The 13,890-nt window shown below is 56.4% G+C and overlaps 1 protein-coding gene across 2 annotated transcripts; it reads right to left on the bottom strand.

Annotated features, from left to right (window-relative positions):
- Window positions 1-133: 133 nt before the first annotated feature.
- PTOV1 (PTOV1 extended AT-hook containing adaptor protein) lies at window positions 134-8,260 on the bottom strand. 2 transcript variants are annotated; one of them, XM_040252238.1, is made up of 13 exons: window positions 7,405-8,260; window positions 4,795-4,932; window positions 4,589-4,671; window positions 4,462-4,519; window positions 4,269-4,376; window positions 2,954-3,109; window positions 2,561-2,647; window positions 2,400-2,473; window positions 2,255-2,312; window positions 2,024-2,128; window positions 611-808; window positions 453-529; window positions 134-261 (listed from the first exon to the last, which is right to left on the bottom strand). In XM_040252238.1, the coding sequence occupies exons 1-12, from the start codon at window positions 7,573-7,575 to the stop codon at window positions 518-520; spliced, it is 1,248 nt and encodes a 415-aa protein (XP_040108172.1). In that variant the 5' UTR covers window positions 7,576-8,260; the 3' UTR covers window positions 134-261; window positions 453-517. The 2 variants fall into 2 exon arrangements, with proteins under 2 accessions (XP_040108172.1, XP_040108171.1); XM_040252237.1 differs by having other exon boundaries at window positions 2,024-2,312.
- Window positions 8,261-13,890: the final 5,630 nt, after the last annotated feature.

Below are 13,890 nucleotides of genomic sequence, written 5' to 3' on the forward strand. Positions count from 1 at the left end.
CCCTGAACACTTGGAGCGGCAGGTACTGCCCAGGCTGGGCAGCTCCGTGCACGGTGGCACCCCCTCCCAGCTCAGGTGAGAGGGGCCCGGCCTCTCCGGAGCCGGGAGTCTGAACAGAGCCAAGTGGCTGGAGGGCTTTTAAAAGACTTTATTGGGGAAACGTACAGGGTGGGGGCTGTCCTCGGAGACATCTCAGGACGTGGTCCTCCATCTCGCCGGGCGGGCGCAGTCCCCAGAGGCCCCTGCTCAGAAGCATCTGACCTGGGGGGAGGGGGCAGAGAGGGACTGGGTGGGGGGCCCCCGCACCCCGCCCCAGGCCGGAAGCCTCCCAGGGGCTCAGCGGGGACAGGTGGGCCTCTCCCTCTCTGGTCTCCTGGAGGCCAGGGTCACACCACCTCCCAACCGCAGGCGTTTCCACGGGGCCCTTCTGCCCTGGGCCGGCTACCACTCACCAGTCTTCGCAGGGGCCTCATCTGTGACTCCCGGAGAGGCCCGGCCCCGGGGGGGGGGGGGGCCACTACCCCCCCATCTGTGGGGAAGGACAGCAGGGAGGAGTCAGCCTCAGGCCGAGGCGTGGCGGGGAGACGGGGCGCGGCGAGGGGGCCCTCACCCCTCGCTGCTGCTGCTCCTGCTCCAGGTTCCGCTGCAGCACCTGCTGCTGGTTGGCGATGACGCGCCGGATGCCGTTGACGAAGTTGCTCTGGTCGTGAGGGATGAGGCCAATGAAGATCTTCTTCTCCGAGGAGTACAGGAGCATGAGCACGCGCACCTCGCAGGCGGCCTTGTAGGAGAAGTGCACGCAGCCGGCCTGGCGGCGCAGAGCGTGGTCATGGCTGGCCCTCAGCTCACTCCTCCCCTCGAACAGCCCGCGTCCAGAGGACAGAGCGTTCCGGGCTGTCCCCAGGCCTGTCACCACTCTCACGAGGGGACCCAACACAGAAGCACCTGCCCAAGTGTCCTCCCAGCACGCTCTGGTGATCCTGTGACCCCCATGCCGGCCGGGTGAGCGCCCAGGACCAGCCACAGCCGTGACGGACAGCACCGCACACAAGCCTCCCCACGCTAGGAGAGAGATGGCGGGGCCCCAGGGCCGCCTCCACTGGGGAAACCCTAGAGGCAGCCGAGAGCAGGGAGGCTGGGCAGGCGACGCACCCCGTGGCTCAGCATCACAGCACCCACAGGCACCAAGCGCCTCCCAACCCATCTCACAGGATCCTCGCCCTCTGCAGGCCTGGGGGTCACTGTCCCTGTCTCCCAGGCTGAGAGCTTGAGGCCCTGCTGGGCCCCAGAAGGGGCTGTGCTGCCGTTGGCTGTGTGCCACCACAGGGTGTCACTGGTGACAGGGCCGGGGGAAGGCACTCCCAGCACCCACCGGGGCCAAGAGCCTGCGGGGGCTCACAGTAAGGCCTCCCTGAGGGAACTCTGAGCTCTTCAACTCTTCTTTACCACAAAAGGCATACACAACCAGCCCCTCAAAAGCACGAAGGCACAACTATGACATCTTCAGCTGATTTAGAAAGAAATGCTGAGCTGGGGACAGCCGGAGCCGGTAGAGCAAACACCCAAAAGCGGACAGGGACACCTGTGGCTTCAGGAGCCCAGGAGCCCAGGAGCCCAGGAGCCCGACGCCCTCACTTCCCAGACAGAGAGACTGAGGCCTGCAGAGCAGAGGGGCCAATCAAGAGATGCAGCAGACAAGCGCCGGGGGTTTAAGAGCGCGGGCTGGAGGCAGACAGACCCCGCCCCAGGGAAGGAAGAGGACACGGGTCAGGTAAGAGCCTGGGAACATGGGTAACCCAGACAGCGGAGCAGGAGCCAGAGGCCCAGCACATGCGGGCACGGCCTCTGAGCCTCAGTTTCCCCATCTGTGAACTGGGGTCAGGACAAGTGAGGTCCAGGCACACAGCACTGCACGCTTCCCCATGGCCGGTTCTGGGGGACCCTCCCCTCCGCCCCGTTTCGGTTCCTGCGCCCAAAGCCGCTCTATCTGGGGTCAGCCCGGCACGCGCCCCGCCCCACTCACAAAGCCGTTGTCCATGATCCGGCACAGGCTCTTCAGCGTCTCCAGGTCCTTGGTGAAGTGGAACTGCACCAGGCGGGAGTTCCGGAACAGCGGCACCAGCGTGGTCTGCAGGGCCCGGGGGGCAGCTCCATGAGGCCCCCACCCGGTGGCCACCCCGCGACCCCGCCCCTCGCCCCGGCTGTGACCCCCCTGAAGCCAGGCCTGCAGCACCCCACGCTCCTCCGCGCTCACCAGGAGCTGCTGCGGGATGAGCTGCATGTACAGTTTCCGCGGCCACTGCTCGGTCCTCCTGCGGGGACGCGCCCGCGGGTCAGGAGGCAGGGCTCTCGCCAGCCCTGCCCCTGCCTGCCAGCCCCGCCCCCTGCCCGCCACTCACAGGATCTCCCCTTGGTTCACGTAGATGTGCGAGGGCAGCCACCGCTTAGACCGGCTGTGGGGCTCAGGCCTGGGCTTTTAGGGGGAAAAGGGTCAGGTCAGGAATGGGAGGCGCCCTGGGTCAGTGACAAAGCACTGGACCCAAGGTCCCCTTGGCCTCACCTCCTGCCACTCCATGACTCCGCTCCACGCCAGAAACTTGTTATTGACGATCTGGACGGGGCCCGCCACGCCGCCAGGTCCCACTGCCTGTGGGAGGAGACAGGTGGGCTGGTGCTCCAGGCTCCCTAGAGCCCAGCCCCGCCTCGGACCCCTGCCAGGCTTATGTTTCCAGGCTGCCCACAGGCCTGGAGACTCCCCAGCGCTGGCCCAGCCCCGCTGCCCCCATGCCTTCGGCTGGGACACTTTCAGGTGAAGGGGACGCTGTGAACCGCTGGTGAAGTGGGCGCCATGGCGTGTGCACACCCCGCCCGCCAGACTGCTGTGCCAGCGAGCCCGTCCAGCTCCCCATGGGCCCTGCAGAGCCTCAGGGCGAGCGGCAGCCTCGGGGCACACCTGTTTCCGGGTGGTGATGACCTGCCGGATGGCGTTGACGAAGCCGCTCTGGTCGTAGGGGATGAGGCCCATGAAGATCTTCTTCTTGGACGAGTACAGCAGCATGAGCACGCGCACCTCGCACGGCGAGATGTGTGGGAAGAGCATGCAGCCCGCCTGCGGGAGGGGGGGCATCAAGGGGCAGAAACCCTCCAAGGGACCAGGGCCGCTGCGGCCTGAGAACCCGCACCTCGGTGTCACCCCCACGGTGAAGCTGGGGTCACGACGGGCCCCACATGGGGGGGGTGAGGGTCCTGAGAGGGCTCCGTCTCCCCCGCCCCACCCCCCACCCCCAACCCCAGGCCGGCCCTGTCCCTGGAGCCTGGGCCCAGTGGACAGAAGCCACCACACCTGGGGGAGACGCCAGACCAGAGCCTGTGAGCAGACCCAGCTCTGCGTCCTCCTAGCTTTGACCCAAGGCAAGTCACCTCTGCGTCTCAGTTACCGCATCTGTACAATGGCATAACAGTGCACACAGCAAGTGCCACATAAATGCCTGTTGTATGAGAAGCTACTGCCTCCTTGGTTGGACTACAGGAGAACCTGAGCCTCACAGGTGTCCCTGTCCCCACCAGGGTGGAGCAGGCGCTCTCTCAGCAAACAGTGCTGAACACAGGGGTGACCAGGCAGGAGAGACCCCACACTTGTCACAATCCCAAGAAGGGGAGGGCCACACAGCACCCCCTGAAGACCGTAGCTGGGAGGCAGGCTGTCCCAAAGGGGATCAAGGACTGGAGAGACCTCAGAGCGGAGCCCTCCAGGCAGCTTCCCTTGGGCAGCTGCTGGAAACGTGCCCACGCCAGCTGTGTCTGAACCCTGACTCTTAACAACCTCACCAGCTCGAGTTTACTGAGCACTCACTACTCTCAGACCACTGCCTCGGTTTTACAGAAACGCCCTGGCTCCCCCCAGGGGGCTGCAGATGAGGACTATTCCCTGCTCCAGCTCTTTCCCATCACCCCCACTTTCAGGTCCCTGCCAGGGGCTGCAGCCCCAACAAGCTCCTAGCTCCCCGGAGGTGGGCCCAGGCCCCTCCCTTTGCTCCTGTGCTCCATGCCTGCCCCGGCCTGGCCTGGTGGAGAGCTGGGTTCCTCTGCTGTCCCCTCTAAGCAGTGAGACCCCAGTTCACAGGGACGGGGGATGTCCCCGGAGGTCTCCAGGACCCTGCCACCCGCCTCGATTGTCCCGGCCGAGCTCTGCCTACCACTTTACTTGGTCACCACGGTGTTCCCAGGGCCTCTGTCCCCGCCCGCCCCCATCACCCCTGCCCACTCACGAAGCCGTTGCCCATGACCCGGCAGAGCCCCTTGAGGGAGTCACAGTCTCTGTTGGTGAAGTGGAACTGCGCCAGCTGGGAGTTGCGGAACAGGGGGCCCAGGGTGGTCTGGGGGCGACATGGGGGCAGCAGGGTCAGGGCTGGGCAGGTGCTCATGGCCGGGGTGGGCGGGTGGGCGAGGGCGGGGTCTCACCAGCAGCTGCTGTGGGATTAGTTGCATGATCAGCTTCTGCGGCCACTGGTCAGTCTCCCTGCAGGAGGAGAGGGTCAGGGGGGCGCACCCCCTCCGCTGCCCACCCTCGCACCCTGCCCGCACTCACAGGTTCTCCCCCTGGTTCACGTAGGCCTGGCAGGGAAGGGCCCGCTTCAGCTTCGCGGTGGAGTCCGAGTAGGGTCTGCGCTTCTGTGGTGGGGGCAGAGGGGTCTCTGGACACGGTCCAGCTGTGCAGGTTGGCTGCCCAGCTGTGGGACCCCTGAATCAGCCCCCACCCCGCAGACTCCCAGGGTGCTGGCCGAGGGCGCTCACCTCCTGCCACTCCAGGACGCCGCTCCAGGCCAGCAGCTTGTTGCTGAGCCGGTGCTCACCGACGGCCAGGCCCCCGAGGGCGAGTCCGGGTGAGGAGGGTCCGATGGGGCCTAAGGCCCCGAAGACCCGAGCACCTTGCTGCAGGAGAGGGGAAGGCGACTGAGGAACTGCCCCCGACCCACCTCAGAAGGGACACCCCAACCTCCAGAACCCAGGCCCCCTGTGGCAAATCGCCCCGGGCAGTCTCCAAACCCTTTCTTCCAGAGCTGAGACTCAGACTGGGTGGCCCTCACGTCCTTTTCTGCCCGGCCCGCCTGTCCTCTCAACGCTGGTCCCTGAAAGCGACCAGCTGCTTCCCCTCCAGCCTTTGCTCGGGCCAGGCTCTGCCCTGGCCTGCCATGCCCTTCCCCTTCAAGAGATGCGCCCCACTCATCCTCTCAGGATCATCAATTTTGAGTCCCTCTATTGAGACGCGACTCAGAAGCAGTTCTCTGGGGCTCCAGAGCCGCCTCAGAACACCCCACGATGCACAGCCAGACTGGGCTCTGTGTGGCTGGCACACCAGCTTGCCCCATCTCGCCCAAGCACAGAACTCTTTTCCATGGTTCCCCTGGCCCTGGAGAGAGAATCCAGGCTCTCCTCAGCTCCCGCCAGGCGGGCTCCAGCCCTCCCTCACGCAGCCCAGGCTGCAGCCACTTCAGGCTGACCCTAGGGAGGCAGGAGGAAGCGACCGGAAGCACAGAGAACAGAACTCTCTGGGAACTGGGAGCCAGACAACAAACGGAGGGTCTCCCAAACACAGTGACTTGAGAGCACCTGCAAAACACCAGAATGCTGGCAGAAGAACACCAAGCAGGACACATCCTGCTCCTGGAGCACTATCCACTCATCTTTAAACACACACACCAAGAGCATCTCAAAACAAGGAAGTTTTGGACTGCGGGGCAGCAGGAAACTCTCGAAAACCTCTCTAGTAGGTGCCTCCAGGCAGCCAGAAAAAATAAAAGTGGTTATTACTTTTCATCTTACTACTGAGTATTTTTTCCAAATTGCCTATAAAACACACAAGTGTCTTCTGCCCCAGAATATGAGACAGGAAAAACTATATTTCGAAAGAGCTTAAAAGGCAAAGAAATCTGAGCAAGCGTGTTCTCCATGTAGGCAGGTGGTTCTGGGATTCAGACAATCCAATGAGATCAGGAGGAAAGGCAGAGAGCTTCCCGCTCTAAGAACATGGTGGTGTGTGTTCCTGAGATGGAGACAGACTGTCTGAGCCCTGGGTGCATAGGCACCACAGCCAGCGCCCGTAACATCAGGAAACTAGTTAGATCACACAACTGTAGAAGCCTTTGGGATCCAGACAAATGCACTTAAGGACCCAGGTAATGTGAGCACCAGGGACACCTGCCGTATTTTTTGTCATCAGACTAACCACGCTTTAATCTAGGGGGTGAAGATCAGAGCAGCTTAAGCCCAGGTCTCACCGAATGCAGGATGAGCACCAAGGTGGAGGGTCACCTTTAAGGACTAGACCTAAATGCAATCCTAAAAGGAAATCGCACATCTGGACAGGCGTGTATGTAAAACCTGGCCGTGCCTCCCACATGTGTTTTGCTAGTCACTGCATAGGAAGCCTATTTAGTACTTGGAAAAAAAAATGAAAGCCTTAAGACGGACGTTTAAGGACCCAGGAGACGCTTGTGAACAAGAGGACATGAACGCTAAGAAACTGGGAAGCAATGGAGTGAAGGGTGATGTTTAAGAGCAGAGAGGTGTTCAGAGTCCGGGCATCTGACTCTAACATCAAGAAAACCTGCTTAAGGCTGGTGTGCAGCTGCCACAGGTCCCCGCCACGTACAACGGTGAGGCAGGGTATTTATTAATTAGCCCCAGGTCAGGGTAAACGGCGCATCTGAGCAAGCGTGTCACGGTTTAGCTGTGCGTGTTTTTAAACGTTGGGATGTGTGAATTTACCGCCCCAAAAACCTTAGGAAGATTTTTGAGAAGTTATGTACAGGTTGTGGGTCTGGGTAAGAGTGTCTAACTTAGCGTCCCTGAGAAGCTATGTTTATGTTTAAGATCTGGCTTGCCGCGATCAGTGGGGACATCCCGCACCTGGGAAAGCGCGCAAACGAACCCGGGCACACACGCCACGGGCGCCCTGCTGAACGCCCCCGGGGGCAACACCTGGGCGCCCGAGTGCGAGACGCGGGGCCCCTCGCCGTCGCCCCCCGCCCCTCCCCCATCTCCAGCTTCCCAGCGCGGAGAGAGAGCAACTTTCCAATTGGAAAAACAACAGTACACGCCGACCGTCCGCCCGCCCCCGACCCAGCGTTCAAATCAGGCCGCGGAGTCAGCAGTAATTTGAGCCCTTGCCGCCCCCGTACCCCCACCCCCGCCACCCCATCCCGAACGCGAAACAAAGGGGAGAGCCCGGCGCGTACCACCCAGGGGGTTTCACGGGGGAAGCGGGTCCCAGGCGGGACCACCCTTTGGGTCACCGGAGAAACCCCCGAGGGGGTGGGAGCCGGGGACAAAGACGCCAGCCCGGGGGAGGGGCCGGCGGGGGCGGGGCCGTGGAAAGCTCTGGAAAAAGGGCGGGGGGCTCACCATGGGAGGGGCCGAGCGAGCCCGGATCCGCGGCGGCTGCGGGCCCCGAGGGCTGGCCGGCCAGGAGCGCGAGCGGGCGGTGCGCGCCGGGAAGGGCCGCAGGGGGCGGCCTCGACCCCCGAGGGGGCCCCCAGCGCCAGAGCGGTGCGGGGCGCGGCGCGGACGGACCATGGCGGGCGCGAGCCGAGCGGGCTGGGGGCTGCCACGGGCCGCACGGGGGGCTGCGGGCTGCGCCGACTGAGGGGCGCGGGCGCGCGGCTCCGGGGGAGACGGGCCGGGCTGTACCAAGCGCAGGGGACGCTCCTCCGGAGAGGGGTCGCCGCGGCCGAACCACTGCGGCGAGCAGGGGAGCGCGGCGCGTACCAACCGCGTCCGCGAGGGGGCGTGGCCGGGGCGTACCAAACAGGGCCGGGGGGGGGCCAGGGAAAGGGTGTGTGGGGCGGGGAACTCGGCAATTGGACGGGGCCATGGGCCGCACGCGCACGAAAGGGAGGGGCTGAGAGGACGTGAAAGAAACCTCAGGGGGCGGGGCTGGGAGGCCACACCGAAGGGAGACGGGGCGGGGAATGAACGTAGAGGGTGATATCAAGCGGGTTCCGGGCCTGGGGGGGCATGCCGGGCGGCGGAACCGGGAGACTACGTCGGGACGCGTCAGAAAGAGAGGGAGGAAGGAATAATAGGCCTGGAGGCAAGGGAACCGACCTAGAGGTTCGGAAATACGGATCGTTCCAGAAACTCAGGAGAGGACTTAGGGTTTCAAGGCAGTGACGTGGCCAGGCGGGCGAGGGACCACAACTCCCAGCGGCCTCCGCGCGGCTTGGGCGGAGCCGGCGGTCCCACAGCTGTGTGCCCATTGGCTCCTGCGACCTAGGCTCCGCCCGCCTCCCTCTACTCCTTGCCACTCGGCTCTCAGTGCCATTCATTGATTCGTTCATTCACTCTCCGATTAAAGGACTGCGTATTCACATGCTAGTAGTTGTGTATAACATTTCTTGCTTCAGTTTCCTTGTTTCTTAAATGTGTACTAGCTAACTCTAAAATGGCTATGAGAATCAAATGAGTTGATAAACTATTAAATCGGTATTTGGCACAGTGACGACCTAAATGATAGTTTTTCTCCTTTTAAAATCATTATTATTAGTGCCATTTCCAGTTCTGTGCTGGGCATCAATTGTGGTGATCAAAGAGACCAGCCCCACTGGAGAAAATAAATAACCGCATTCTGTGATATATTACAAATAGAGCAAATGGGATGATGACCGTGAGAACTCAGGAAAGTGATCTTTAGGCAGCCTGCAAGTCCACATAGGCTGCAAGAGTGTGCTAAGATGAGGGACCAGCCAGGGCGCAAATCCTGAGAATGGAAGGAAAGCAAGGGGGGGGGGGGGGGCGGGGGGCCGGGGGGGGCGGGGCGCAGTGCAGCACGACTGGAGCAGAGTGAGGGTGAAGGAGCCACAAGCAGGGTCCTATAGCCTCGCGATGGAATTTGGATTTTAGTCTCACTTTGCTGAGGAACCATCAAAAGGTTTTTATCAAGGAAGGGACAAAGTCTCATTTACATTTTAAACAAATCATTCACAAATGCAGAGTCATGCCCACAGTGTCTCTACAAGTCTACAGAAGAAGCCGGATCCAGAGTCACCTCTCAGAAGACAGCAGATGGAAAAGTCAAAGACATGGAAAGGAGACGCAGTTTGTTCTTGTAGACTATTTGCAATTCTTACCATAGTAACATCTCTTTTTTTAAAGATCCCTCCAGCTGCTGTGTTGAATATGAGGTAAGGGCTAGTGGAGCAGGAGTGCAGATAGGAGACTACGGCAATAAGCCAGCTGAGAGTCACAGGTGGCTTAGATTACAGGGAGTGTGGCCACAGTGGAAGTACGCACTTTCACAATTTATTTTCAAGCTGAAGCCCAAAGGACTTGTGCAGGGAGTGAAAGTGAGAGGGTGAAGTGATTTCAAGGGTTTTGCTTGTACAGAGGTGTCATTTCGTGAAAGGGAAATGACTATGGGAGGAGCAGGGTGGAGTGGGTGGAGATGGAACTCCAAATCTGACCTGGATTGGGGCCAAATAGGGAATCACTACTCTCTGGACCCAGACTGCCAGCTAGATATCAACAGTTACCTCCAGAGGCCTGACTATGTCAGGAGACCCCACTGCTGGCAGTAGGAAGGAGAATCGTAGGGACAGAAGTCCCCTTCTCCTCCTTAATCTATTTCTGTTTCTAAGAGGTACATTTGCAATGTTGACTAAACAGTGTAAATGGGGGAAGGTCTAGAGATACAACTTTGAGAGCCTTCAGTGTTTCATGAGAATGAATGACATCACGAGGAGGTGTGTGTGTACAGAGGCTGGGACACTCCATCCCTTTAGAGTTCAGATCTTTGAGGAGCAATCAGATGGGAGGAGAAGCCCCAGGTAAGGTCATATTGGAGCCCCAACCTGAGCCCCAAATCTGACCTGGATGGAGGCCAAATAGGGAATCACTACTCTCTGGACCCAGACAGCCAGCTAGATATCAACAGTTACCTCCAGAGGCCTGACTATGTCAGGAGACCCCACTACTGGTAGTAGGAAGGCGAATCGTAGGGACAGAAGCCCCCTTCTCCTCCTTAATCTCCCTAAATCCTCAGTTCTCACTATTCTCAGTACAAGCCATTGTGATCTGTTGCATGGGTAATAGCCTTCTAACTCTTGTCACCTTGACTTTCATTCCACTCATCAAAAGACTCCAGTGAGACTTACTTGGTGGCACAGTGGATGAGAGTCCTCCTGCCAATGCAGGGGACACAGGCAAGATTTCACAATGCCGCAGAGCAACTGAGCCCATGCACGGCACCTACTGAGCCTGCACGCTGCAACAACTGAAGCCCACACCTCGAGCCCATGTTCTGCAGCGAGAAGCCACCGCAGTGAGAAGCCTGTGCACGGCGACGAGTAGCCGCCCCCAGCTCACCGCAGCTAAAGAAAGCCCGCACAAAGCAATGAAGACCCAGTGCAGCCAAAAATAAATAAAAATATAAAAGAAAATGTTTTTTTAAAAAAGACTCCCATGGCTTCCGAGTGCCCTTAGAATTAATTACAAACTCTTCCTCTAAGGTCCCACATGGTGGGACCCCTGCTGCTTTCTCTAGACTGATCTCTTCTGTGCTCTTTCTGTTTTCCACCTAGCTGATGCCTTCTCATACTCCAGATCCCATCAGGACAATGTGTTGGTATGAATTCCTAGGATTTTTTATAAGCATGGAGAAAGGTGTGCCAGGATCCACTCCAGCATGAGCAAAATGGCAACATTTCAGAATGAGAAATGAAAACACAGGGTGAAATTCTATTAGTAACTACTGTAATTAGTACAGTACAGCTCTCTGAAACCATCTAGCCTACCCAATTTGCCAATTTGTAAGACATGGTTCATCGTATCTGTAAAATCTGCCCAGCCTAGCTGGCTACTATTATGACTAAGCAATTCTGCTCCCATCTGTTAAGCTGTAGACTTCCTGAGGAGTAGCTTGTCTGCTACCAAACTTGTTTATTCCAGTTAAGCCTCAGTTAATAACTTCACCCTATCAAATGAATCAAATATTAAAAGTGAGTTGTTTGTATGCAAAGCGTGTTGCCTGCATTGGAAAGAATAAAAGTGAGTTGCCTTAAAAAAATGCTGCCAGATAAGTTGCAAGCAAAGGAACTGTAAATGATTAAACGGAAAAGCTCATAAAAACCTAGGAAGGTCCAGCCTTCAGTTTGCTTAATAAGTGTCTTTAGGTTCTCCTGTCACTTTTTTAAAAGAATTGGAAATGATAAATTACTTTTTATGGTTTATGGGTGCAGTTTATATAAGCATGTGACACAGAATGACAACTGGGAGGCTGACTGGTTGTCAGAGCTGGTGCCTGCCTGTAAAACTTAATTTTAAAATATATCATTCTTGGAGAAACTTCCCTGATGTGGTTAAGACTCTGTGCTTACACTGCAGGGGGCGTGGGTTCAACCCCTGGTTGGGGAACTAACATCCTGCATGCTGTGTGCGGTGCATCCAAAAATATAAATTAAAAAAAAAATCATCCTTGAAAAAGCAATAATAATAATAAATGTCTTAGACACTGCCTAGCACTTCCCGCCTGAGCTCACTGAACCCTTACACACTAGGCCATGAGGGTGACAACCTTATTATCTCATTCTGCAGATAGGGAAACCAACAGCCACCAGCTGCCCCACAACACGCGCTGTTCCGAACACTCCCACATTGGAAAAACCCAGACCTCGCCCATCTCCAAGCCCAGAGGGCTTTCTCCTTGCCTTCAGAAGCAAGGTGCCTCGAGACAGCTGTGTGCTGCCCAGCCTCTTCCGATGCAGTGTCATTCGTACTGGTGAACTGGCAAGAAATGAGTTGGTACAATCACTGACATGCCACATATTTTTTGGAGGGGGCAATTTGGCAGTTTGGTCGCAGTTTAAAATGGGCACCCCACTAAAAAATAAAATGGGCACCCCAAAAGACCAGAAACATTCTACATAGCCAATAAGAGACCGACTGAGAAAATGATGGCGTTCCTCAGGGGAGTACTATGCAGCCATACAAATGGATGAGAGACTTCCCTGGTGGTCCAGAGGTTAAGACTCCATGCTTCCAACACAGCAGGTGTGGGTTTGATCTCTGACCCAGGAGTTATTAAGATCCCACATACCTTGCAGCCAAAAGCCCAAAACATAAAACAGAAGCGATACTGTAACAAATTCAATAAAGACTTATTTTTTTTAAAAAAAGGATAGAAGGTTTTTTGTCCTGGTATAACCTGCAAGATACATTGTCAGATAAAAAAAGAAATCTACAGAATAAGGCAGAGTAAGTTCTAGAGACCTTCTGTAGAACAAAGCACCTGTGATTATTGACACTCTACCATGCACTGAAATTTAAGAGGGTAGATCTGGTGAAGTGTCCTTACCACACATGCACGTAACAGAGAAAACCGAAGGGACACAGAAAACTTCTGGAGGTGACGAGTGCCTGCTACCTTGTTTGTCGTGATTCTTTCACAAGTGTATGCGTATATCCAAACTCAATCATACCTCCAGAAAGCTGCTTATAAAAATATAAAGCAAGCTGCCACTGGCTAAAAGAGCCAGAAAATGAATATATTTCTGTTGCTTCTACCTGCTAGTCCAGATTGCCAAAGAACACACAAGAAATCGGTTGCTAGTCTCCAGAGAGGGCTGGGAGAGACCGTGCATTCGGTTGATTTGGAGGCCTCCAAAAGTGTGAACCACGGGAGGCTTTATTATGCAAAAAATAAGTTGCATTTTTTTATAAGTGAAGTAAATAAAAATAGAATCGGCATACACCTCAACTTGGAAATTCTCCACTTGGAAATATATCACACAGGAATCCCTGAACAGGAACTCCCTGGCTGTCCAGTGATTAACACAGCTCGCTTCCACTGCAGGGAGCACAGGGTTGATCCCTGATCAGAGAATTAAGATCCTGCATGCCCCAGGGTGTGGCAAAAAAAAAAAAAAAAAGAATGCCTATACAAATGAAGGGGAAGAGATACATGTTCATGCTGATTCTCTGAGGCATTTTTTATAATAGTAGAAAACTATACAGCTACCCAGCTGCCACGAAGAACGTGGCAAAGAGCCTCAAAGACAGCCCCCGTGACCCCCACCTCCTAGTAGTATAATCCTTTTATTGTCCTCTCAGCCTCACTGTGGGCTCAACCTAGCAACTGTTCTAATGAACGGGATACAGCAAAAGTGATAGGCTATAACTTCCACTATTGGGTTACAGAAAAAACTGTGGCTCCCACCTTGGGCGTCCTGTGAAAAGGACTGCAAGGTGAGGGACCGAGTGAGACCTCCAGCCAAGAGCAAGCAAGGAGCTGAGGCGCTGTGTCCAGGCGAAGGCGAAAAACAAGATCCCACCCCCAGGCATGTGAACGAGCTTGGAAGCGGGCCCTCCCCCAGTGGAGCCTTCAGATGAGACTGCAGTCCCAGCTTGACTGCCACCTCGAGAGACCTTGAGCCAAAGGCACCAGCCAAGCTGGGCCTGGATTCCTGATCCAGACAAACTGTGAGACAGTAAATGCTATTGTTTTAAGCCCTGGAATGGTTACATCAACAGGCAGTTTATGCAGACTGGATAGTCTGTGGGATTGGAATGTGTCCACTTAATGGACCAGGGGAAGCAACCATTTACTAACAGGACACAGAGTTACTTGTAGTGAATGATGCGGAGGAATGGCCATGATTCACGCGGGGTGGGGAGGCGGAGACAAGATAAAGAACGTATAGAAACTGAACTCGTTTACACAAAACATTTAAGGAACCATCAATGTGTGTCTACAACCATAAGCATATGAACCCAAACACCAAACCCATAAACCTGCCTCCGAGGAATACTTCACTGTTTGTTCTACACTGCAGTGGTTCTTTTCATCTTTATTAAACTAGATTCCTATGGAACTCAATAGAATTTTAAGGTTAATTT

This window comes from Oryx dammah, unplaced genomic scaffold (assembly GCF_014754425.2).
Source record: "Oryx dammah isolate SB20612 unplaced genomic scaffold, SCBI_Odam_1.1 HiC_scaffold_13, whole genome shotgun sequence".
NCBI lineage: Eukaryota > Metazoa > Chordata > Mammalia > Artiodactyla > Bovidae > Oryx > Oryx dammah.

Coding starts and splice junctions, on each gene's coding strand:
- PTOV1 (XM_040252237.1), bottom strand. CDS start 7,575: ATGGTCCGTCCGCGCCGCGCCCCGCACCGCTCTGGCGCTGGGGGCCCC. Junction 2,648..2,953: donor TCATCACCACCCGGAAACAG/GTGTGCCCCGAG, acceptor CTCCTCCCACAG/GCAGTGGGACCTGGCGGCGT. Junction 2,313..2,399: donor GTGAACCAAGGGGAGATCCT/GTGAGTGGCGGG, acceptor GCGTCCCCGCAG/GAGGACCGAGCAGTGGCCGC.